Here is a 26043-nt window from a genome sequence, read left to right on the forward strand (position 1 = left end):
CCCTCCTGGCTTATCTATATTAAATATATCCAAGAAAGTTGTTGACAACGTCCTCATCAGACATTCTTTGAAGCACTTTTAAAAGTGGGCCCATGCGTTTTCCAACAAACAGTCTGGATCCAAGCTGGGGCGATTATGTCATATTCCATTTACTGAACACAATGTGGCCATTGCCGTTGAATGGAGAGAAACTTCGCCCACATCAATACAAGCGAAGCTAAGACCCCCGCTCTTACCCCCCTACGCAATAAACAAACACAAAAGAACAGTTGGACAAAGGAAGGAGAAATTGCAATCGATAAAAAATGTCCATGTGAAGTGGCTCAAAAGGGGAGTTTTGTCTGAGAGCAAATGCTGCGGAACGTGCGTTGCTTGAACTTGTCTGTAGTCCTGTTAAGCACTCAATGCTTCGGACTACCAAAAAAAGGCCAATGAAATGTCACAAGCATGCACGACTAGACATTTTATTGACGTGCGTGGTTTTGTTTCTAAAAAACATAAAAACAAAAAAAAAATTATCAAGTGAATTCAATATATGGCAAAATGGTACCCAAACGCATGACTGAGTGTTTACATCGCAGGTGGAGAATGAAAGATCAAATGAGTCAATCACAAAAACAAGAGCATACGCAACAATATGCACTGTGTGTATAAAGCCACAAATACTGTAACTAAATGAACTAGACAAAGTGAAATTTCTGCAGAAATTGTGTGGGAATGCTGAAAAGCAGAATGCTATTAGCTGAATGCTAAGATTTGAATGCATGTGCTTATGAAGTCAATTGAAAGATCATTTATGTAAAAATTTAAAAAAAAAAATTAATTGCAGTTTAATGACAAATTGATACAAAGAAATATTAACTGCAATTTGTCTAAAGTGGGATTTAATCATTTCAGTGAAATTATAATCCATTTCATGATATGATAGTCAGTTGGCATCAAACCATCCAATGTACTAAAATGTGGTCCAAGCGGGGTTTGATCCCAGATTCTCTGTGTGGTGCTCAAAGCACTGACCTAACTTGACTCAAATTCATGGCTAATGCTGTATTTATTTTTGAAAAGTATCATCTGATGCTTTAATGATTTCAGTGAAATTATAATCCATTTCCTGATATAATAGTCAGTTGGTATACATGTATATCACTTAGCATAATGGCTATGGATACTGTATATTTGCAATGTAGAGTCGGAGGTGGGATTCGAACCTGCAACCTCCTGGTTTCTGGATAATGCTCTTTACCAAGTGTGCCACCGAGCAGTGTCAGACACCTGGCAATGATAATCAGTTGTGTGTGGTATTTAGGAAAAAGCTCAATGTCAGTCCCATTGGAAATGAATGGGGAAAAGTTGATATTTAACGTTAAATTGTGCGAATAATGTGGAATCAGACGATATATATAGCCCGAGAGGCGTGAATTTTTGAGGTAAGTTGAAACTTGAACGACGTAAATCGGAAGTATTATGTGCGAGGTGTTTCATGGCAAAAAAGTGTGGAGAATAAAACAAACGAGAAAAATTCCCACGGAAATTTTGAATGGGACTGCTGACTCTTGTAAATGAGCTGAACAGTTAAAAATTTAAACGACTGGAATCGGTCAAGAAATGTGGAAGTTAACCATAATCTAAAAATATCTCACTGTCCCTTTAAGAGCGCACACCCATTTTTGACTTGGAGCCGTCACGCGCCCTACATTCTATTGAGATTGTATGAGAGACGCACCCCTTGAACAAAAGCCTCTCACGACTTAACGGTTCAAGATACAGATTAAAGAAATAGCTCGTTAGAACGGCAAGGGTTTGGGGAACACGAGCATGTTCTCATTTTTTTAATCGGATGAAAAATGACCAAATGAGAGCAGGTTGAAAACTTATGATTTATCAGAAATGAAGAGCGAAAGGCGCCTGAATTTAACATGGAAGAGATAGGCGAGTTGGTCCGACTTGTCCTCGCTAAAAGTGAAAATAAAGGTACTAAATGACACCTTAGCCAAATAAAAGTTCGTTTGTCTGAAAGAAGACACTCGTGACTACAAAATGTGAGAATTTGACGTCTAGTGAGAAAAGATTGTGGCCATGGTGACGACTTGAAGTGAAACTTTTGACTTTTGGCAAGAGATTTGTTGCTTCCCGGCACTCTAGCTAATTGCTAAAACAGAGTGTGTTAAAATGCTATATCACTCACTGACTTTGAACCCGCACAGAGGGGAGAGCTTTCATTCCTTAAAAAAAGATTTCGACACTGAGCTAAAGATGGGAAAAATTCCTACAAAATGAGCTAAAATTCGTATCGGTCGGATAACGTATGCGTGTGCAGCGTGTCTTGGAAAAAGGTGCTTGATGTGTGATTTTGTCTTTCCATTTCCCATTCATTCCTATAGCACTTTTTGGGGTAGTTTTTGGGGTATTGCGTCGCCATGGTAAGTGGGAATTCCTAGAAAAATAATGCCGCACCGAGTCAGATCGAGCCGCATTGTTTGATACCTCATTTGTCCCGGTGCGATCTACGGTACGGGCCGCATTCTTGCGGAAAAATCGGTGGAAGATTAAAAAATAAAAAGAATATACCCATTTTTCTAGGATAGTAATATGTGCTGCTTGTTTCACAAGCTGCTTGCTACGCTCAGCAGTCCCATAATAAAAAAAAAAATCATACTTTCAATAATATGCATTAAAGACAGAAACAGATGCAGACACCAAATAGAAATAATGAACTACTTACCGCAACTTTGCTCCCAGTTATCTGCATGCAGCAATCAGCGGAGAAGGTTAATGTGCAAAAAGACACAAACAGCACAAGTCATAAGTAGGCCAGACAATTACACGTTGAGGCATGAGCGTTAACTTGTGTGATATTTACAAATTGTCCATCAAACACCGTACAGCTATGAATTTCTTTATAGAATATTCGACAAGAGAACTTTTTGCTAGAAGCACATACAGAAGAAAATGTCTGTCTTGCAGCTATAAATTTCCAGATGTTTCAGGTGTTAATAAAACAGACAGGTGGGGAAAAAAAAAAATGCATCATGCAAACCATTTCAGCTTTGCTTCCCTGTTGCTAATTTATTCCTTAAAATGAATGTAAAGTAATTACATGGCAACAACTGTGGAAATTATGTAGTCGTCTTTTTTAGCTGATCTTGTTAAAAAATGTAGAGCGCCATTAACTAAAATGAAGGGTGGAGCGGGCTGCTAGCCTAACATCAATCAGGCTTCATTAGTGTTTGGCGTTGGGTATCAAACTAACCCGTTGGAGCTCTCTGGGGGGATGCAGTCGCCGGGGCAACAAGTTATCGCCAGAATTTGGAAATTAATTATAAAACATGTAAGCCACTACATTACGGTCAGGACGTGTGGTACCAAAAAAAACATCGTGTTAAGTCATCTTTTTTACTCGCTAGCAAACCGAAAAGTACTGATGGGAAAATGAAGCTTCATGAAGCACTTATATGTTTTTACTTCTCTAGATGGTGCTCTTGGTTTAACACAAAGGAGAGTGCAATGGAATTTGTTTTGTTTTTTGTCCATTGCATCTTTAAACCAAGAGTGCCATCTAGAGGATTAAAAAAAAATCACAAATGCTTCATGAAGCTTCATTTGTCCAACACTACCGAAAAGCAAAGCATAGTGTCATGAATCATGTGACTTCAGTAGAGCACCACCAATCACATGACACAAAAATAAATAATCACGTAGGACCAAATAGGAATGTACTTTAATGATATCCAAACATCACGATACGATATTATCACAAAATTATGGGGAGTTTGGCAATATTATAAAAAAGCTCACAATAATGTATAAAAACGTACTAAGTTCATGATATTGGAAAAAAAAGCCCGTTAATGGGTTTTTGTACATAACAGCAGTGACAAAGAGCTATTTTTATTGTGGCAATTCTAATATCACCACATTGCGATATCACCGTTATTTAAATTTTCAATTTGTGCAAATTTTAAGTCAAAGATGTTTTCTTATATTTATTTTTGAGTTTAGTGATGCATCAGCATATCACTGGTTATTATTATATTACTATTATAACTAGGGATGGACCGATTATAAGAATGGCCGATTATCTGTGCCAATATTTGGCATTTTTACAAATATCGTCATCTGCCTTTTTACGAACCGATAAAGTTGGTATCTCACTGAGTGGGTGAATGCTTGCGAACATAGTGAATTTAGGGGTTTTCATCAGGATTTGCAAGATGTTCACAGACAGTTTTTACTTTCACAAAGACATTTCAAATATATTCTGACAAGTTTTCACTCACTGCGAAGACCTTTTGAAACCTTTTACGAACCCTGACGGAAATCCCAAATTAGCTAAATTTTTTGCTCAGTGAGATGCAGGGAATTTTTCATTTATGGATTTATTTAACATTTCCACTTTATTAAAAATGATGATGACACTGGGCACTCGCTACACTTTGTATTTAAAAAAATAAAAATAAAAATTAAGAAATGTTGTTGACATTTTAGAAAACAGTAGAAAACTTTAGGGAACTATTTACTTGCTTAGTTTTTAATTTACTTTAACGCATGCTGATGACCCTGAAGCTCCCTGCAATTTTTTTCAGAATTTTTAAACAAAGCTGTTAATTCTTTATATATTAAAAATTTAATTTGATTTTTTACGCTATTTTCTCTTTGACTACTAATAATCGGTATCGTATCGGCCTTGAAAAAAAATATATTGGTCTATCACTAATTACGACTGTTGTGCTGCTTAACAAAGAACATCAGAATGTCATGCAGCTTTCTGATTAAATAACTATTTACTATAACATCAAAGTGTGCCGTTCACACAACACATTTGGTGTCCAGCATCTTCCAGAGTTCCACCAGGAACAACGTCATATTATGTCTGGTCTTGTTTAAACAGGCCATTTCAGCAAAACCTAAGAATGATTATCAACATGATATCAAGCATGTAAAGACCACCAGCCAGATATTTATCTATCCCTTCCCTATTATGACCATTTGACATGGTGCATTTGTCTCAATATTTCTGTGTGGTTTGGGACAAAAAAAATAAATAAAAAGCAAAGTTGAAAAATGAGCTTGTCGGAAAATAGTTTTTAAGTCATAACTTGTAAAACTAGGCGCGGGAAAAACAAAATAAAGCGTGTTTAGCACTTGTGTTTGCCAGTTCCGGAGAGTTATGATGTGATCATTTTCATAAGGAATCTCTCTTGAGGACAATATGCAGATACATAAAGTATCGATCAATAACGACGGTTGGTGGTCCTGGTTTCACAGTGGTGAGGGTGTCTTTCCACCACTCAAATACATTCCAATAAAGAGCTTCTCTTTATTAAATCTGAAGTAATCCATATTGATTACATATCATCAAGGAACACGCCGCGCCTTTTGCCTTTTTACCGCTGTCTTTGTACCGTTCTCTTGCCCCTTTAATTTTTCTCTTGTGTCTCTCTAATCTTATTCCTCCTGTTTTTTTAGTGAGACTGTTCCTGCAGCCTCCCAAGACTTTACAAGTGCCGCAAAGTCAATATTACACGAACCGCCACCTGGTGTGTGACACAGTGGTTTTTAATCAGTCTTTGTATCCACCACTCTCCGGCATGAGACTTACCACGACGGGAATGTTTTATGCTGACTCAGCATTGTGTATGTAAATCGCAACCTTTTCCACAGTTGATGCCACCAAAAATATACAAAAAAAAAGTATAGTATCAAAGAAGCTCTGATAATGAACAGACACCGTCTTGAGACTGCACACACAAAAGTGAGGGAGGTGCTTGAAGGGTAGAGTCCAACATTTATGTATTTATGTGCACCATACAGAATTTTAGGATGGAAGAGGAATTTCCAAATTTAAGTAATCCATTCTGAAATGCTGGTGAATATCTCCCAAATCACAATTTCCTGCTTAACTCTTTCGGGTACTTTTGAAGCATGTTTTTCGAGGAATACTGGTTTAATTTCAAAATGTATTACCCAGAAAGCAAAAGAAAAGAAAAATTGAAAATTTCAAGTCCAATTTTGGGTCAAATTATGACATTGAATGACCATACAAGCATTAACTCATTTGCTCCCAAAAACGTATAAAATGTTCATGTTGTTTTATGCTAGAGCATACAGAAGGCTTCGATTCACCCTATGACCTGACGAGGTCACTTAACGCAATGGTTAGTTATTACATAAAACGGCCAGCAAGGTGGCAGCAGAGCATAAGAGATTAACCAGGGCCAAGTTGCAACAAGCTCTTTTCCCCACTGTTTTAAACAAATTTGTGAATAATGATGAAACTTAGCAATATTCTAATGCTAATTGTTGCAAAACGGAAACAGATACAAATGTACTTTTTTTCCTGATGAAAAAAAAAGACTAATCTTTTTTTTGGTAGGTTTCATGTTTTTAAAGCAAAAGCAAACAATATTCTGTGTGCCTTGCAAAATCTGTCAAAATCCATTAAAACAGCTGGGAGTGAAGGGGGTTGCTTCAGTGGAAATGGCTGGGAGTGAATTAGTTAAAGTCAAAACCTGCAAAAAATACAGTTAGTCCTGTATTGCTGACTGAACTGAGCACTTGAGATTTCGCCTCGTTTTTTGCCTAACTGTTGTTGGAATGACAACATTTGGACTTTAGTGACTTTAGAGGCATTAGGCATAAAGACATCAAAAAATGGGAACGACGCCCAAATTAAATATTTGAAGCTCGCTGAACTGAGCTAGTATGCTGTATTCTGTATATGTATGTATATTTGTTTTGCAATATTTTTTTTCCATAAAATGTTTGTCAAATTCAAAATCGTATAGCTTCCATTGTATCTACAGTATGTACTGTATCTAACTGTAATAAGAATGTTGGACACTTCTCTTAACAAGGCCCTCCCATCACGCCCCTCAAGCATTCTGAGGTGCAGCAGATTTTGAATCAAACGTGAAATTAGTCACTGGACAAAAACAATCTCAGAAAGCAGTTAACAGGAAAACATGGCAGTTTAAATAGGGTTGGCGAACATTAAAAAAAAAAGCAGGAGGTAATGAAAGCAGGTGAAGGACGTGTTCATGCAAAGCTGATGGTCAAGGACGTCTGTAAGACGCTGCTGCAAAGCAGAGCGGGGTTTTTTTTCTGTGGAAACACAGCTCATATTCAAATGGGTCACTGTGTAAATTTCTCCCATGGAAAAAACAATTCCTTTAGGTTGGTGGGTGTTATTTGCAAGACTCCTGCGGAGACGTGAGGAGTGTTTCTCAATCTTGCCTGGTGATAGAGAGGTAGCCATTCATGAGAGGGAGGAGAAAGGAATACATTTTGCCTCTACTTTGAAAGACATTTTGACTTGAGTGAGCAAAATAATTTGTCTTTCTTGAGATAACATTGTCATTGGACATTTTATACAGGCTTAAATTTGTATGCAGAAAACTTGTGAAACTGAGAAAATTGGCATTAGTTTTCTATCAGTAGACAGATGTAAACCTCCCCCTCTAGGCATTTTAACTCCGTATATTCTGGATGATTATCTGAAGCCAAATCGATGCTAGGGCAATAAAAATAAAAGTTGAAAATTGACGGCGGGAAAATATTATATATCTCTTTAGTTACAGCAATAAAAAAATTTAAAAAAGAGGCAGATTCTATCCGGACTTCGAAAAACCATCAACAACTGAGAAGAAAATGCAAAGATAGAAAGGCCCAAACCCAAGCTGCAATCTCATGAGGCAAATAAAAACACCAAGCGCCACAGCAAACCAACGTACAGACATTCCTGCATTAATCATTTGGGATAAATTTCCACAAGCAAATATTGCTTGTGCAAAATGCCTAACGGAATTTATCTGCTGTCATAGGACATAAAACACTACAATTTTAAGGTGATCCTTTCCTTCATCATCTTAGTTTTAAAGACAGAAGATAGTACATTTGAACAAAAGTAAAAGTCTTGTTTATGAAAACAATCTAGTCTGGTCTATTGAAGTACACTAACTATAGTTATTTTTAAAGTGGAAGTCAACCTTAACTCTTTTACTGCCACACGTTATCCAAAAAACAACCCCGACAGCGCCAGCCGATTTCGAGCATTTTAACTCATCTTTAGGCAAAGAGAATATTGTGTGCTGTGACTACATAAACATGAAAGATGGCGTTCCATTGTTTCATTAGAGAGAAGAGAAAAGAAAGTATGTTTCTACCTTATTCCGTTCTTTAGTAATCACCTTTTGAAAATGGGTAATTTGAGTAACACTGAGCGAAAATTGGAAAGATAAGGAGAAAACAAGCTTTTTGTGAAAAGATAAATTTTATGCACAACTTTGACACTATTTTTTGTTTAGTAATGCTCTGTGAATTAGATTTAATGTGACAAAGGCTTTGATTATTCACGTCGTCCTTGAAAAGGTTCTATTTGATCAGATTCGTCATGTTTCATTGTAATTTCATACTACCGGGAGCCCATTGAAAAGAGATACAATGCTGCCATCTGCTGGCCATAGTTAGTGGGTGATGTGGGATTTTACAACCGCAATGAAAAGTTGCACTGCCCATTGAGAAAAAAAAAACGTAAAAAACATAGTAAACCTCAATTAACGTTTTTGGCAGCATTCATTTGGCTTTTAGTATACGTCATTAAACATTTTTGGCGGTAAAAGTGTTAAGCATTTCTTGACAATATGTTATATGTGACCTCACTAGTCTAAACATTACATTCTGAATATGTCAACATTTATGGTTTATGAGTTATGAAGCAAAATCCAGCTGTTTTATCCATCTCAGGGGCGGCCATTTTGCCATTTGCCGTCGACTGAAAATGGCATCAATGTTGCGCAAGGCTCAAGCAACGACCAATCATAGCTCACCTGTTTTCTGAAACTAAATTGTGATTGGTTGTTTCCTGAGACCTGAGCAACATTGATGTCATCTTCACTCAACAGCAAGTGGCAAAATGGCCGCCCCCTGAGATGGATTAAAAACGGCTGGATTTTGCTGCTTAACTCATATTCCACTAACGCAATATTAACCAGAATACCGTATTTAGACTAGTAGGGCTTCATACAACATATTATTGTCCCAAAAAAAAATGTGGGTTGACTTCCACTTTAATGTTAAATAATTATTATCATCATCATTTTATTCAGTCCAAAGCTATAATTTAGAAAATGCATTACAAGCCACCTTGAAAAATTGTCGCAAACTTAGATTTTTTTTTTTTTTAACAAATTTTACCAAACTAAAGTTGTCATATCGTTCCTATTAAAGAGAATAGCGACTTGAACAAAGGCTACACTTTTCATTGCCGGAGGGTAGCCCCCCTGTGGCACTCAATGATATGTCAACAGTGACATTCAACCAACCCCTCTTCTTCACGTCTTAATGAAAGTAATAGCGGGGTGCTGAGAGACATGACGTTTTGTTCTCTTGTCTTTTGACTACACACATTATGTTTGTCATTTGAATAAAATATCATTGCTCACAAAGCATAATGGGCCCGGTGAGGAATTCAATCATCTCGGAAAAATCATCATTATCAATAATGCCGTTTAATTACCATACCAATGAGGAGGCAAATAAATGATGATGCTTTGCAGGTCCAGGAAGCTAGCGAAGGGAGAATAAAAATAATCACTCTTTTGTAGATGATTGTTGATGAGCCACAAAGATGATGTTTTTTTTGGAATGCATGATACAAAAGTTTTGCAATAATAGCGGCCGAGGCCGTTTATATATTCGACTGCAGAAGAGTGAGCCTTAGAAAAAACGTTAAACAATAATAAGTATTTTATAATTTATCACAAATTAAATTAGAGTTTAAAACTAAATTAAATAAACTTTGATCGAGAAATGCAGTGAAAAGAAGACTATAAGGTAAAAAAAAAAATGGATGCATTTAACATTTACATGGCCGTGTCTTAATAGTTAAGTCTTTAAAGACACCATCACCAAGTATAATAAGATCCTATGCAAGATGCGATAAGACTTCATGTACTAAACTGGCTGTGAGACTATTTATGTGCTTCCATAGTTGCTGCTGTTTTGGTGAGCAAGAGAGTTAAATGGGCTAACCAGTTAACTCATTAATTGCCCGTGTGGTAGGGCTGCGCAATCAATCGAAATCCAATTACAATTTCAATTACACTCCACAATTACAAAATCAGTATAATCGTAAAGAAAAAATTATAAAAATGTTGAGTTGTTTAAATGTATACATTTGCATCTTTTTTTGAATTTTAAAATAACTAATTTGATAAATGTATTTCATTCCAAAAGAATTTGCATAATTTTATTTCTCTTAATATTTTTTATATTTAAACATATTCTTGCTTTGTACCAAAAAATAACTGTGATTTCAATTATTACCAAAATAATAATATTTTCTTCTTATTCGAGCAGCCCTACCGTGTTGTGATTTATTTTAAATCAGGTAATAAAGACCCAAACTGACATTGACCAAAATTTCGCTGTACCTAACTTTCTTTTCATTTTAAAATAACTAATTTCATACATTTTATTTCATTCAAAAGGAACTTACATAATAGTGTTTCAAATAATTTTATTTGTCTTAATATTTTTTACATTTAAACATATTATTTTTTTGTACCAAAAAATAATTATGATTTCAATTATTACCCAAATAATCTGGATTAATATTTGCTTCATTTTCGAGCAGCCCTACCGTGTTTTAAAATAAATTTTTAATCAGGTATTAAAGACCCAAACTGACATTTAACATAAATTAGCTGTACCTAATTTCTGAGCATATGATCATACCATAAAATGATATACTAAATCCTCCAAGTAGTTAGAATGAAATAAGCACATAAAGTGTACAAGTAACTGGTAAACAACAGTTCAGTTAAGTTTTTCGTTCAAGTTAAACTTGCCACAAATTGCTTGTGTGCGCAATTTTTGACAATTGCCTTTTAATGCAAGACTGCTGTTAGACCCACAAACTCCATTTGCACCCTTATACCAAACAATAAATGAATGTGTCACCGTGACACTTCCATGCAAGCACAACCCAAAAACCAACAATCTTGCATGCAAGCAAACGGCTAGACAAGCACTGACCATCCACCTAGCATTGAGTGAGTGAGTGCCTACAATTACCAGTGATGGTGGTTGCAGCATGATGGGAACAAAATGGTCGGGAGGTGTGTTGGGGGGGAAATCAGACAGCAATCAGAATATTCAGAGGTGTGAAGCATGGAGAGTGTAGAGATGGTAGAAGTGCAAAGCAAAGCAAGCCATACTGCAAAAGCGAGGGAATCAAGGCTGAACTCATTCTGGAGATTCACGAGGAGAATCATCACCACAATTCAGCACAACTACTACTGTCAACTGGGTAAGCACACGTCACTTTGTAAGGAACAAAATAACTTGACTTACAGATTTGGCAGTAGCTGAGATGTACTGAACTACCATCTCGCGTTTGGTGCTCAAGTCCTTCCCGCGTAGAGGCGCTTTTCGATCTTCATTCAGATTCATGTCCTCCTAGGCAACAGATGAACAGACAGACAGTGAGTAGCATATTACAAAATGGAGAAGACTTTAACTAATTTGCTCCCAAAAATGTATAAATATGTTCTATTTTTTTCTTTAAATATTACCATGATCCCAAAGAAGTATTTATACGTTTTTTTATGTTTGTTTGTTTTTTAAATGTTAGAGCATACAAGAAGGCTTTGATGTGGCCTCTGAACTGAAGAGCATTGTAATGGCAATGGTAGTTATTACAAAAACGGCCAGCAGGTGGCAGCAGAGTATAAGAGATTTGATTTGGGAAAAAGCTTCCCGAGTTTGAAAAATGATATCTCGTGAGACTTGAATTTAGTTTTTTTCTCTGTCCTTTTAGTAATGGGGGATTCAAAGGTGACCAACTTTACACTTTCTGAAGTAGTAGTTAGGGATGCACTGATATCACTTTTTTCCACACCGAGTATAAGTACAAGTACTTTTATTAGAGTATTGATACCAAGTCCAGTCCCTTTTTCGAATTTATAGCGTTTCCATTGTTTTATTTTTGCATTTCTTGAAAATTTGAATAAAAATGGGTGGATGGAAACCCAACTATTGTCTGATCGCAAATTAAATTTGAATAAAATATTATTCAAAAGCTTTTGAAATGAAACGTTTTAGAAAACTTTTTTTTAATAACTTGTCATTACTGACATTTTTAACAATCTTATTATGGTAATAATTCACTGAATGCCGCCTGTAACACAAGGCACTTTAGTTCTAAAATAAAACCGAGGCAGTACAATTTAGGTGATGCATAATGACACCAATCACTTCTCTTTACTCTGGATTATGTTATGAAAAGCAATAGGCACTTTTTTTTTCTTCTTTTTTTTAACTCTTTGACTGCCAGACGTTTTCAGAAAAGGGATGCCGTGGGTGCCAGCCGATTTTAAGCATTTTGACTGATCTTTCAAGGTCCATAGAAAAGTATGTGTTTGGACTATGGAAACACACATACTACCAAAAAAAGATTGGACTCTCATCTTTCATCAGGAAAAAAAAAGTTTGTTTCTACCTTATTCCGTTTTTCAGTAATCCACAATAGAAAATGGTTAGTTTCACCTCTGTTTTGAAACAAACGTCTTTTAACGTCTTTGGCACTCCTCCATAGGATTTTACTAAACGTTATTTAACGTCTTTGGCAGTCAAAGAGTTAAATGAATAGTATTAGCTTTAGAATTGCAACAGTTAGCCAAGTAATGGTGGAGCAATCAAAGTAACAACTGACTTAATGAGCCACGTGCACCTTCCCAGTACAGGTCCGTGTGTACTTCGACTTGCATGCTTTAACACTTGAGATAACGATATGATACTGGATTAACCAGGTAGTCTCCAGGGCCCGAGGGGTGTGGTTTATTATCCATTTTGCGGAGCATAATTTGCAGTCGGCTAAAAGTGATGTCATCCGTGTTTACGTTAATTGCATCTCCACACAGCTGGCATCCGCCTGCCGAGAAGATATATGTCAGGCTGGTGAAGCGGTATCGGTGTTGTTGTATCGGAGCATGTTCATGACTACACACACACACACACACACCAAACACTAATAGAGTCATAACAGAGGCAGGAAGTGTCGGACAATTGGAAAAAAGAAAAAGGGTGCTGCCTAAAAAATATCCAAATACCTACAGTTAGATTTCAACAATATTCAAACTTTTCTGGGTTCTATGTAAAATAAAATTTGATCTTTGGTTCCAACATGAATGCTGCAATTTTGTGGAATCCCTGCATAAGAGGCTAGTAATAATAAAAGAATGTGTGCTGTACCGTGAGCTGCATGTGGCCTATAAAAGAGGCGACTCAAATCCACTGTAGCCTTTCAGGAAATGTATGGATGAGTACACATTTTTAATGTGTTCAGATTAATCTCTTTTTAAACTTTTGTTTGACAGTTGAAGTTAAAAAAAATCTCACCTCTACTGTTACCATGGTGAATTCAATATAACTCTGTTCATCAATGCCACACACTAAACAACTGCTTTCAATTTAACTACCACTCTAGAATCGGATTATGTCCTTCCGCAGGTGAATACTTTCATTTCTTGTAAATTTGTCTTTGTTCGAGGCCCAAGGTAGCGCGAGAAAAGTGGACAAAATAGCAGTATTAATTAATCCTTCAATAAAAGAATGTTGCAAGGCTATACCAAATGTACAAACTCAGGGAAAAAAGGACAAACCAATCAAATTGAATAAGCCTTGATCGGCAGTCTGTGCGCAATACCGAGGGTACTATCGTTGTGCTACTTTTCATAATGCATCACAAAAGACGTCTTTCATGTGAAAGGCATCAGCGGATGGAGCAAAGGCCGAGCGGAGGACTAATAGCTACAGAATGACATGGTGATTAGAATGGAAGGGGATGTTTGGAAGGAGCACTCTCTCTCCAAAATGAATGCCTTGGTATCAGTTGAGAGAGAGAAAAAACACACACACACACACACACACACACATTCAAGCTCCCCCAGGAGAGCCAGGGTACATTTGCAGAGGCTTGCTGCCCTCTACTGTCGAGCAAAGAAAATCATGCACTTTTTGCTTCAATCAATCTAATCCCAGACTGATGGAAAATTGCTAAATCTGCTTAGAATTCACTTTATGAATTAGGAATGAGACAATATTACAAAATGAATGGAATAGTTTAGCAAAAGCTATGAGTTTATGAAGTGTGTCATTCCCAAGGACTGATTTTGCTCATTTGTCAATTGTGGTCCATATTGCTTTAAAATATAACACATTTAATGTTTTAGTTTCTTATTTTGACATTCTCAACATTTCTAAATGGTATTTTATCCAGCAACTATTTTACAAAGAGGTCATTGTCAGTGTCCAAATTCAGCTGGGATAGAATCCATAACCAACAACGGCAAACAGGACAAGCAGAATTGAAAAGGGATGAATTGGTTTTCAAGGATCGTATGTTTATTTATTTATTTTCAGATGTCTGTTGATAAATGATTTTTAATTCTGTGGTCTTAAAAAAATATTGTGCAGACAAGCACCAAAATGAAATTACAATGCAAAACTAAAACATATAAAATCATTTAGAAAGCAACCATTCAGACGTCAGCCTTCAAATTAATTTGAACATTTTGTTTTGTTTTTTTATTCTAATGAATACAAAAAATAATTCTTAAATCTTCAGGCTGAAATAGGGAAAGCCCAGACTATACACAAAACAGGATCTAACCTATATAAATGAAGCCTACAATAGGGTCTGTATAGGAATATTAAGCTTGCCGATCGAAATTTGCTAATGAATTTAATAATTAGCGCAATTGATAAATGACTGAAAATCAGACCTTTATGTACATTTTGTACAGATATAATCTAGAATGTTTCCATTTAAATTCAGCAATTAATTTTACTCTGAACTTTACTTCTTTCAAAGATCTAAAAAAAAATAATCCAGCCATCACAAATCATTATTTTCCACCCTCAGCACAAAATTCTGATCCATGACTGTGCAGGTTTACGCACAGACACTTTCCAGCAGGTTGTTGTTAAAAAGCCCTGCTGCAGAATATTACTGCAGTGGGATCACCTCGGATCTTATTAACTGGGAGTGTTCATTCTGACAAAGTGCATGGAACGCCACATAAAACCTCCATCTGGCCGGAGAATCTTTTTTTTTTTTTTTTACTGGCCTTCTTCCTCACTAGAAACAAAAACATGCAACTCCTAACAAGCAGAAGACCCTCTTAAGAAGCAAAAAATTGATGTGCAACACTTCAATAAAAAAAGACATTGCACGCTGAGAGGTTTTAAAGCTGATAGACAAGTGAAAATGTCCAAGTAATAATAACGCCTAATGGGCCCCATCAGCACATTGGACTTTTAAGTGGCCGCGTGCAACAGCTTTTGCTAGAAGTCACGCCATCGATGAGATGAGCTCTTCCTTACCTACCACTGATTTTTATGATCCCGTTATGGACAATATAGGCTTGAACCAAAGATGAAAGGGGTTTTAATACGTCAATGGTGTCAGACAAGGCTCACTGTGGTCTTAAAAAGGCACTCAACCTCTATCACAGACAAAATAAACTTGCGATGCTCACTGATCTGATCTTTGACAAAATGCGCTATTTTGGGGCAGATTTTTCCAGTATATTCCTGGTTGATTGTTCCGAAACCTCTTGGACTGGCGTCATCTCCGGTTGTGACACCGAAGCTCAGTGAGATGCACTTTCCTAAGAAATTCCGTGGATTTAATGTTTGTGCATATTGATGAGGGGCTCTGGCTTCCCCGCTGTGTTCATCTCAGAGTTTCGACACACACGACAACCTTTTGAAGGCGGTGGCGGTGGATGACGTTTAAATGCAACTCAACCTCCCCAGGAATATCGTTATATTTTTGCTATCAAAGCATCATTTCACCTCACACACAAACGTTTACCTTCATTATAATTCTTCTATTTTCATATTTCATTCATTTCCTCATAACGCCTCCATGACCTGTCAGTAATAAGATTTAATTTAGGTTGTGTGCAAGAGGCAAAGCACTTTCCCCAAACGAAAAAAAATATATTTTGACTTTCTCCAGGTCATTAGCGCACAGAGGGGGGTCTAACTAATATGGCACTCTACTCTGAGGCCTGCTGGGCTGCAGCATGGCGAAACTAACAATAACAGAAAGTCTAAAAAAGATCGAGGCCAAATGACATGTTTGCATGACCATAAAATGGATGAATCTGTATAAAAGTTTATACAGTGCAACCCGAGATTCAACACTAATCCATTCCAAGGTAGTTTAAAAAATATATATATATGATGTCTGAAATAATAACAATAACTTGGATTTATATAGGGTCACCAACATAAAACCTGAATTAGCTCTCTCATTAACTCTTTGACTGCCAGACGTTTTCAGAAAAGGGATGCCGTGGGTGCCAGCCGATTTAAGCATTTTTGACTGATCTTTCAAGGTCCATAGAAAATGATGTGTTTGGACTATGGAAACACACATACTACCAAATGAAAGATTGGACTCTCATCTTTCATCAGAACAAAAAGTTTGTTTCTACCTTATTCCGTTTTTCAGTAATCAACAATAGAAAATGGTTAGTTTCACCTCTGTTTTGAAAAAAAAAACGTCTTTTAACGTCTTTGGCACTCCTCCATAGGATTTTACTAAACGTTATTTAACGTTTTTGGCAGTCAAAGAGTTAAAAGTCATGCAAGTGTAAAAACAAGGCTAAAAGTAACATTTACAAACACATTCCAGACACATAACAGATCATTTTTCTGGCATACATTCCAATCTTCCTTTATTTTTGCCTTATTGTTGCTTAAGTCATATTCGACTGAAAAGCCTGGACATCTGGGGCCAAGCTTCCATTTCAAGTTCTATGGTTATAACGCAAAAAAACACAAACACACACACACACAGAAAATTAAAAACCATGATCATTGGGCCTAATCGTTTAGATGCTTATTGAGATAAAGTTTTGAAAGAAAAATGAAAGTCTCACAAGATTTGCGCAGGTCACATGGGTTTTTGCAAGACTTGCTAGAGTCTGGCAGAAATTAACAATTAACAAGATTTGCTGAAATATTTTCAAAAGTCAAGGTAGCTATGCGAAAATTGTGAAGGACTCAAAATTTGCAAACGTCTCATGAGATTTTCAGGAGAGATGTGAGCAGGCTCACTGAATTTATGTCAGTCCCAAGGAATTTATGCAAGTTCATAGCATTTGATGAAGTCTCATTAGATTTGCAGAACTCTTTTGGGGATTTGAGAAGTCTCACAAGATTTACAAAAGTCTCATGAGATTTTCAGGATAATTTTGCCGATTTTGTGTTCGTCCTAGAGGATTTATGGAAGTTCACACTACACAGTTCAAAATGTCTAATTTGGTCGTTTAGGGTTTAGGAACACAACTTTAAGTGCAATAAGAGGCAGATACATTCTTATTTTATTTTATTCCTGGTCCATGTATAAAATGAGGTATTAATGGCTTAAAGTTGTTTTCCTAAAATCTAAACATTAATATTTGACATTTTGAGTTGAATGTTTTTATTTAGTGGAAAAGATGTTTTATAAAATAAATTAAGACAAAGTTCTATTATCTTTTTATTAATAATGAAAAAGACAAAGTGCAATTTAAGGCACATTTCTTTCCTTTAAACATGTAGAGTGAATAACAAAGTAGCCTAGATATTGAAAAAGTATAAAGAAAGCAAGCCAGCTAGGTGTCACTCATTACTGTTGCCAGCCTTTTTTTGCACTTTAGGGCCACCGTACCACTAATGCTAACACTAGCTGCTAGCCACTAACGTCGGAGACTTGCGACGTATCATACAATGACAACGTAATTAACTAGCGGTTTCTTAGCATCCTAAATTAGCGATTACATATACTTTTGGAATAGCATTGTGAAAATGTTGGTAGAAAATATGTAATTTAAATAAAAACTTGAACCAACACGTCGAAAAAGGAAGTCAAAGCTGGTGGTCACGTCGCCGCGCAGGCCGACTTCAAAGTAAAAGCCAACCATGGCAATTGCATTGACATCAATGTATTGTTTGGTAAAGCTTTATTTTTGAAGTTAGCCTTGATGTAGGCGGCGTGTTACGTTGAGTATGTTTCCAGCTTCATTGATATGTATGAATGACGGTCTAAATCCATTATGTGCTTTGCACTGGTTTGCCATCATAAAATAGCAATGCTAAAAAAACAATTCTTGTTAACTGGAAAAATAAACAAACTCTGAATATCGACCAATGGTCTAACCTCCTCATAAATCACATTTTAATGGAAAAAATATCTGCCTCAAATAAAAACCAAATATCAAAATTTATAGAAACATGGTCTACGTATATAAAAATTTTTAACCTAATTCCGGTTACTTAATTCTGTCTGTTAGCGAGAGCCACTACATCGTGATAACTTACATTGATGTTTCTGCATTTGGCAATTTATTATTATATTATATTATTAGTATGGGATTTTTTTTAATGGGCTTTAGGTGAACTGATGAATACACACACGCTCGCTCGCACGCACGCACGCACACACACACACACACGCACATACACATACTCACCCACATACAAAAAAAATATATATATATATATATATATATATATATATGTGTGTATATGTATATATATATATAGGTATATATATTTAAAAAAAAAACATTTATTAAATTTTTTTTAATTGATTTGTTTGTTTGTTTTTTTAAAAAAAGGAGAGCAATGATGATGTCAAATCGAATGAACAATACTGAGCTCTCCTGGAAAAAATAAAAAATAAAAAAAATAAAATAAAATAAAATAGCAATGCTGCCGTTAGTGTATCGATATATTTATTGCAATAGAGAGCACAACAATATATTGCTATATCAATTTTTTCCCACCCCTATTAGAATCATATTTTAAATAAAATGGTGGTCAAACTGCCAATTTGGAAATGAAAGGTTGCAGTGTAGTCTGACAGCCAAGAGTGGTGGCTTGAATAGTACACAAATGAATACACCTCTTGGATTTGAATTCATTGCTGTAATCGAACATTTTCACTTGTGGTTGTCAATGCTTGTCAAATATCAGCCCATGCCCAAACCTGCTTTCTGTGTCGTCTGTCAGCGAGCAAATTTAAGCTTGGGTTTAATGTCACGCTACCGTGAACACAAACATCGTCATTGAGAAGTGAACTGAGTGACAGGGATGAGCAACCAGGCAAGAAAACACTCACGCCAGAGCCTGATTAAAAACTCGGAGCACTGATCGTGTAGTGTGGCGCCTGGTAATAAAGGACATTGTGTGAGAAGCGAGAAAAGGGCAGGCACAAAACACACTCTGAGGTATTATCCACAACACAACCTATGCAATGAAACTGGAGCTGGTGTGTGTTTCGATGTAGATTGACAGAGCTTTGACCCCGCAGGAGAGTGTGAATAAATCGCTTTGCCCTAAAAGTAGACAGGAAAAAGCCTGACATCTGCAAATGTATTCACATCCTAAATACAAATTAAATCTATTTTAGGTAAAGAAGATGTATTGTGTGAAAGCAAGCGTGTCTACGATAATTATGAGTTAGCGGGAATGTTATAACTCTGAATGTAGTAAGAGCAGTGTGCGGATAAGGTTAAACCAGGTAATTTTTCTCACCAAGAAAATGTTGTCTTGTGATCAAAAATGTTTCAAAGCTCTCATTGACCAAAACAATGAACACAGTATAGATGCGCAAATATATATGTCTAATAAATCTAACGCTGGAAAGACTAGAACGGTAAACTCCTGTTCTGTCCTGTAGGTGGCAGTAATGTCTCCAAAAATAATCAGAACTGATTATTGGGGCAGTGTGGGTGGCTGATAATGATCTTGATTATTTGATTAAGGTGAGTTGGATGAGGGAGACATGGGAAGCAGGCTGGTTAGGAGCCCTCAAGGACCGGACTTGAAGACCTCCTGGAACTAAGGACAGCCTAAAAAAATGATGCCAGTCTGAGCTGGGCCACAAAAAAACCCAAACTTACCATCATCTTCTCAAAGAGGTCGATGATCTCCTTCTCTGAGAGGTTCATGGAGCGGTCGTCGAAAAGCGGCTGAGGAACGGGGAGTTCAGTCTGAGTGGAGAGGGGGTCGGTCGGGTGCTGTATGAGGGGCTTCTCCTTCTTCATTCCCGTCTTTCGGAAACTGGTAATGCGATCGCGCTGCAAAAAATACGTTTCAGTCATCACTCCCAATAATATTGTTACACCAGGCATGAGGGCCTTTAATCCATATTCAGTGCAGTTATTTCACAGAATTATGCTGTTTAGTGTAATCCCATTACTGTTCATTAAAACATAAAGAGACATTATTTTAGCTTTCAAAAAAAAATAATACACATTACAAACATTTTGCTACCTAAACAAATAAAAGAGTGAAATAAACTAATATACAGAAAAGCAAGCACTTTACTCTATGAACCTAATACAGACTTCACTTACCACCTTATCCAAAGGACCACCTGGTTGTTATAAAATAATGACGCTCAAGTGGCTTTCCATCAAAACTGGCACTATTTATTATCCTCTATAGTGTAAACAAAGAAAAAATATGACCCCTACATGCAAGTAATGTTAGGATTAGTATGGAATGGAGAGGACATGCTGGATTAAAAAACATGCACCGTGGTTTAGGAAAGTAGTCGTTTCATGCACTTGTAATGTGATGTTCAATTGTAATGATTTATTTTGAAACAGTAACAACGTTGGCAAAGTGAAAGAATGGTTTGGGGCATTTAAAGCTTTTACTATGGCAGCCGGCTGCTTTCTTGTGGATTTTATTCCAAACTATTTTCACAACTTCCATCTCAGATCCACAATATAAAGATCAAATTGTTAGTTTCTGGGGGGAAAAAAAGGTGGAATACAATATCTGTATAAATTAGTTTAATAGGGACTGCAAATAATTTACATTATTTAAATAATTATTGTCTATAATTAGACATTGTATATAAAAATATTTAATGTATACAAAATGACTGTAATGTTATCACTTTTATTTTGCTATTTTTTATTTTCACCCTATTGTACCTTACTTTATAATTAAGTGAAATTGAGCCTCCCCTTGTTATGTTTTCTGGACACAAAAAAAAGTGATGAGCATAAACAAATATTAAATCAAAACTTCTAAAAATATAGTTTCACTTTGTCATCGTGGGTTACTGACATCATTTCCATTCAAATTAAACAACACAATACATTTAGATATATAAACAGACATATGTGATATTGACATACATGTTATATGTTCACTGAATAATTTCCAAATGGATCAAACAAACTAGAAGAAGCTGTCAAATTGGTAGAAACAAGAAGAACCGTGACAGATTTTCACAATGTGTCTGTTTGCTTCTAATACATGTTTGATCCAATGGTTTATGTCAGTTCAGTCATTTCTCATGCAGCCATGATGAACAGACGAGTATGATGTAAAACAATGAAAAATGAACATGCCAAAGTAAAACCCAGCACCTTACCATATCATCAGCCAATGTTTTAATGTGTATGTTCTGTTGAAAGGGAGGGAGGGCACAATGTAAATGACAGGAAATGGCCGCACAACAACCAGAGGTGAACAGAACCCCAAATCTGTGTTGAATGCACATACACAGGTGTCTCCCCTGAATCATGTATCATTCCTAGGGTAGAATCCAAGCAGGATGAAGGTGAGCCCCAAAATAAAGAAAGTAACTTCCCAAGCTTGTTTTCATCATCTACAGGTGAAGCTCAATAAGCTGGAATATCATGGAAAACTTCATTTCTGTAGTTCAATTCAAAAAGTGAAACTCACTATACACAGGGTGAAACATTTATTATTGACTTTATTGTTTTAGAATTGTGCTAGTTATCACAAAATCCCCAAATTCACCATAAAATTGGAATTTCACTTTTAACAAAGGTGGCAACTCCATCCAGGTCCAGGAAGTAAAAAACCCTGCCACAGTTTGATGTGATCTGATGCTAGCTAGCTTCCTAGCTAGCTTCCATGGTGCTCGTTTACCTGCTAGCTAGCTAGCTAGATGGATAGATGGACAGATGGACAGATAGATAGATAGATAGATAGATAGATAGATAGATAGATAGATAGATAGATAGATAGATAGATAGATAGATAGATAGATAGATAGATAGATAGATAGATAGATAGATAGATAGATAGATAGATAGATAGATAGATAGCATCAGGTGCTAAAGCCAAACTGTGGCAGGGTTTTTATTTTCTGGACCTGGATTTGCCACATCTGGAAATGAACTACTGAAAATAAGTTTTCTGTTCTAATTTATTAAGATGCACCTGTATATGATACATAAAAAGGATATTGTGCAAATGCAACAAAACTTGTTTAAAGACTTAAAAACACACAAGTGAGTGTAAGCTGATATTCCCCGGCATGCACACCTGAAATAGGAACACCCACCACACACCAAAGGAAATTAAAATGGATGATAAAATGTACATTTTTAATGCCCATTCCACAGATGATTTTTTAACTTTTTTGTTCGCGTTATTTTATCACTGGTGGAATTTAAATCATGTGAACACAAGTCAATATACTCAACTATAGTCAACATCTTCATGCTGTTGAATTGCAACATTACTATAGTAACAAACAGCAGAGGGCACAAGTTTCAGGCCCAAATTGTTTGCTGCCTAAATGGGCTGCAGAATAAATTGTACTTTAAGTACATTTACTAGTACATTGACAACATGTGACGCTAATGTTCAATATGCTCAAAATTACAGCATGTTTGGTGCAATTAGAAAAAGTCAGTGGATCATCTCATTTGAATGTCCCTTAAATTACACTACAACCATAACACGCTTTTAATGGGGTGAGTAGCAAAATAGCTTCTAACTTATATCTACACTTTAATGACAGATCAGCTTCATCATCAGCTTTCTTAAGTATGCTTCATATCCTTGAAACATGTGCATCATGATCACAGCATTAAACGCCAACACTTCCTCCTAATAAGGGAACATTCAAAACGACCAAAGGGATGTTCCCAAACACCTTAATGTCTTTCCATGGCATTATGTGAGTGGCCAGTCATTTTTTAAGACAGCAGTAGTTCACTGCCGTATGAGCCGAGGCACGGGGTTCTGAGGTACTAATGAATAGAGAGACGTGTGCTGCTAATGGCCATAAAGGCTGCCTAGAGCCGTGGATTTCTCCACAACTGCAATCAGGAAATTAGTGGTGCTATAGCGATCAAACAGACTGGCTCTAACCTAGACCTCCCTCTGTGCGCCTTCATCAGCTGTCGCTCGAGGCACTCACTCAATACTAAATTGAATCTCACATCAACAAAGTGGCTCACGATACGATTGCGATCAGGGCTGGACTGGCCACCTGGCATACAGGACAGATGCCCGGAGGGCCGCCTCTTTTGGGGCCGATGCCGTGCTTTTTAATTTTTTTCCCCACATTTCACTCCGAGAGACTGGCCCAGAATTTAAAAAGAGCAGTCCGTTACAGTGGTACCTCGGAGTTTGAACATAATTTGTTTCTGCAAAGTGATCAAAGTCTGAATTGTTCAACCTCCGAAAAGAAATTCCCCATAGGAAATAATGTAAATGCAATTCATCTGTTCTCAAGCTCCAAAAACAGAAAATTCCTATTTTTATTTTTTACATTTGCAGTACAGTACAGTATTTAAACAATAAAAATACCTTACATTACCTGTTGTGGTGTGATGGCATCAGCGGATGATAAACGCTATGTTAATGCTAGCTTTAGTTCAGTGCTGAGTTTGTGTATATTACTTTGGGCATATTGTTAGACTACTAAACAGTCCTTGCGTGCGTCGTTTAACGTGAGGCACGTTGTTGAACAGCTAAGGGGGGTTCTCGTGCCAGTATTTACAGAAGTAGTCATGGTAGTTACAACAAAATGCACTCGCGAGTATGGAGCACCTCCGGGAGTATTCACGATCTGACTGGAAATGAGCAGTGCTACCGCAACGTGAGCATTCGGCATTGCTTGGCTCCGCTCGGCTTCACTCGGCTACCCGTTTTCAGGGTACGTTCGGTTTAGCTTGCTTTGCTTGGGTGTTCAAACTCCGAAAAGCAGTTCAAACTCTGAGGCATTTTTTACTCCGATTTTTTGGTTGAAGTCCGATTTGTACGAGTTCCGAGACGTTCAAACTCCGAGGTTCCACTGTATAGATAACAAACTGAAACATCATCAATAAACATCAGTAGTAGAACTACATGTCAGGCAAGAGTCGGACCAGGCTGGGCTAAGTCAAAATGCCAGGGCCGATTTTTTTTTGTGCCAGTTCAGCCCTGATTGCAATAAATGTGTATCCCGATGTCCTTGATCCATTAATTGGGAAAACTAAAGTTTTTCTTCTGTAATATTCTATATACGCAATAAAATATATGTTTTGTTGAGTTCTGTGCCATTAGCCTTTAGCCCGTGGTCTACCAGAATAAGAAAATCACAGTGAAATAGTGGTTCCCACATCAGTATCTCAGTGTCCGCCATCTCTGTGAAATTTTGTTTAAAAAAATATAAATAAATAACAGAACCAAAAAAAAAACATAAAATGTGCACTTTAAATACCTCTTTACGACGACGTATAAATATATATTTTTAGAGTGCGAGGGCAATATTAAGAGAAAAAAACTTTGCAAATTTGCGATTTCATAAAGTGGCAGATTTTAATTTAATTTATAATTCCAGAATTATTATTTACACATTCATACATTTTAGTATTTTTTTTTGCACAAGTAGCTAAGTTGATATGTCGAATCTGCTGCTCTCCGTCATTCATTTGCATTTACCTAAAGTATGCTAGCTTCTGATTGGTTAGTGTTAGTCAGCTGATAGGGGATCAGGAAGTGTTGTCGCTCTAGCTACCATGTATAATGAGTAAAGTTTAAATTAAGAATGAATTTGTCTCCCTCCTGCCTTTTCATTTTATAAACAGTGTCCCATTAACCTCCAACGAATCCTCACATTAGACTATAGCTATGTTACCTGTATTTCTCATAAGTTTTTAAGTTTTTTCATCTGCCACTTAGTTTGAAACACTCTGTCATCACCAATTGGATGTGTAATAGCAACAAGCCAAACTTAGACTGTAATACAAGCACTTGGGTGTTGAATTTCCATCGCATGTAATTAACTCATTCGGCAAATTGTAAGACTTCTTCAAATCATATGTCGTAAATGGTGTCTGCCCAGCATGAGTTCTTCTTGATAAGCGTGTCATGGGCAACAACTTCTACCGTTGCTAAATCAGACCGTTTATGTGTCATTAACCCTGACATTCAATAGCACTTTAATACTGTGTGAAACACAGGCTAATATTTAAATGCCACACTTTAACATTTTCTAATCTATTTAACAACAATCAAACCACTGGTTGGCAAATTGCCTTGACTTGAGGGCCTTTTCGTGCCCCATTATCTTGGCAACATTGCAACAACGTAATTTGACAATCAAGCCTACGTGTCCTCAGGGTACCCCCGTCGATTATTAAAGTAAACTTTTTCATCATGATAAATGTTTATGAGAAAATGCCATCGTCCCTTTTAAGGAAATGAGCCAAATTAATTCTAGGTCCCCCACTGGATGAAATCTTATTGAAAGTCAGTCTAGGGACACACGAAAAAAACACAATAAAATCACATTACCTGTATGTCAGTTTATTCTTGCTTCTGATAGTATAAGGAACACTAAAAAGAGCTCTGGAACATGCGCATGTAAAAACAAACCATTTATATTTAAGATTGGCGACATTACACAGCATTTAGCGAAGCAATAACTGTTATTCCCAACCAATTTAACTGGACCATCTGTATGATGTCATTTTAAGTCACCCACCGGAACGATCGCGATAAAGTCGGTGGCCGCGACGCCTCTTCCATACGAGTTTAGAAACAAATGAGCTTTAACTTTAATGACTTCTAATAATAACGGGGGATAACTGCCGATAGTTTGGGGCAACTTCAAACGGCTTGGTCTTCCTCTACCGGCGGAAGCTCACACTGGGAAAAATACATTTATAAAATATACATGTACAAAATATTAAAAACATACTTTTAAATACTGTGAGG

At 36.6% G+C, this 26043-nt stretch overlaps 1 protein-coding gene across 5 annotated transcripts in view; it reads right to left on the reverse strand.

The window, feature by feature from the left end:
- The window catches only part of diaph2 (diaphanous-related formin 2), a 421729-nt gene that overhangs the window by 382980 nt on the left and 12706 nt on the right, over positions 1-26043 (reverse strand). For 4 of the 5 annotated variants that reach the window (XM_077577700.1, XM_077577701.1, XM_077577697.1 and 1 more), the window contains exons 3-6: positions 21452-21484; positions 19962-20138; positions 11353-11457; positions 2723-2743 (exon numbers count right to left, since the gene is read on the reverse strand). In XM_077577700.1, coding sequence (XP_077433826.1) covers positions 2723-2743; positions 11353-11457; positions 19962-20138; positions 21452-21484 — 336 coding nt within the window. The remainder of the gene's footprint in view (positions 1-2722; positions 2744-11352; positions 11458-19961; positions 20139-21451; positions 21485-26043) is intronic. The other variant, XM_077577699.1, reaches the window with a different exon arrangement.

The sequence above is a fragment of the Vanacampus margaritifer genome, chromosome 10 (genome assembly GCF_051991255.1).
Source record: "Vanacampus margaritifer isolate UIUO_Vmar chromosome 10, RoL_Vmar_1.0, whole genome shotgun sequence".
Lineage (NCBI taxonomy): Eukaryota > Metazoa > Chordata > Actinopteri > Syngnathiformes > Syngnathidae > Vanacampus > Vanacampus margaritifer.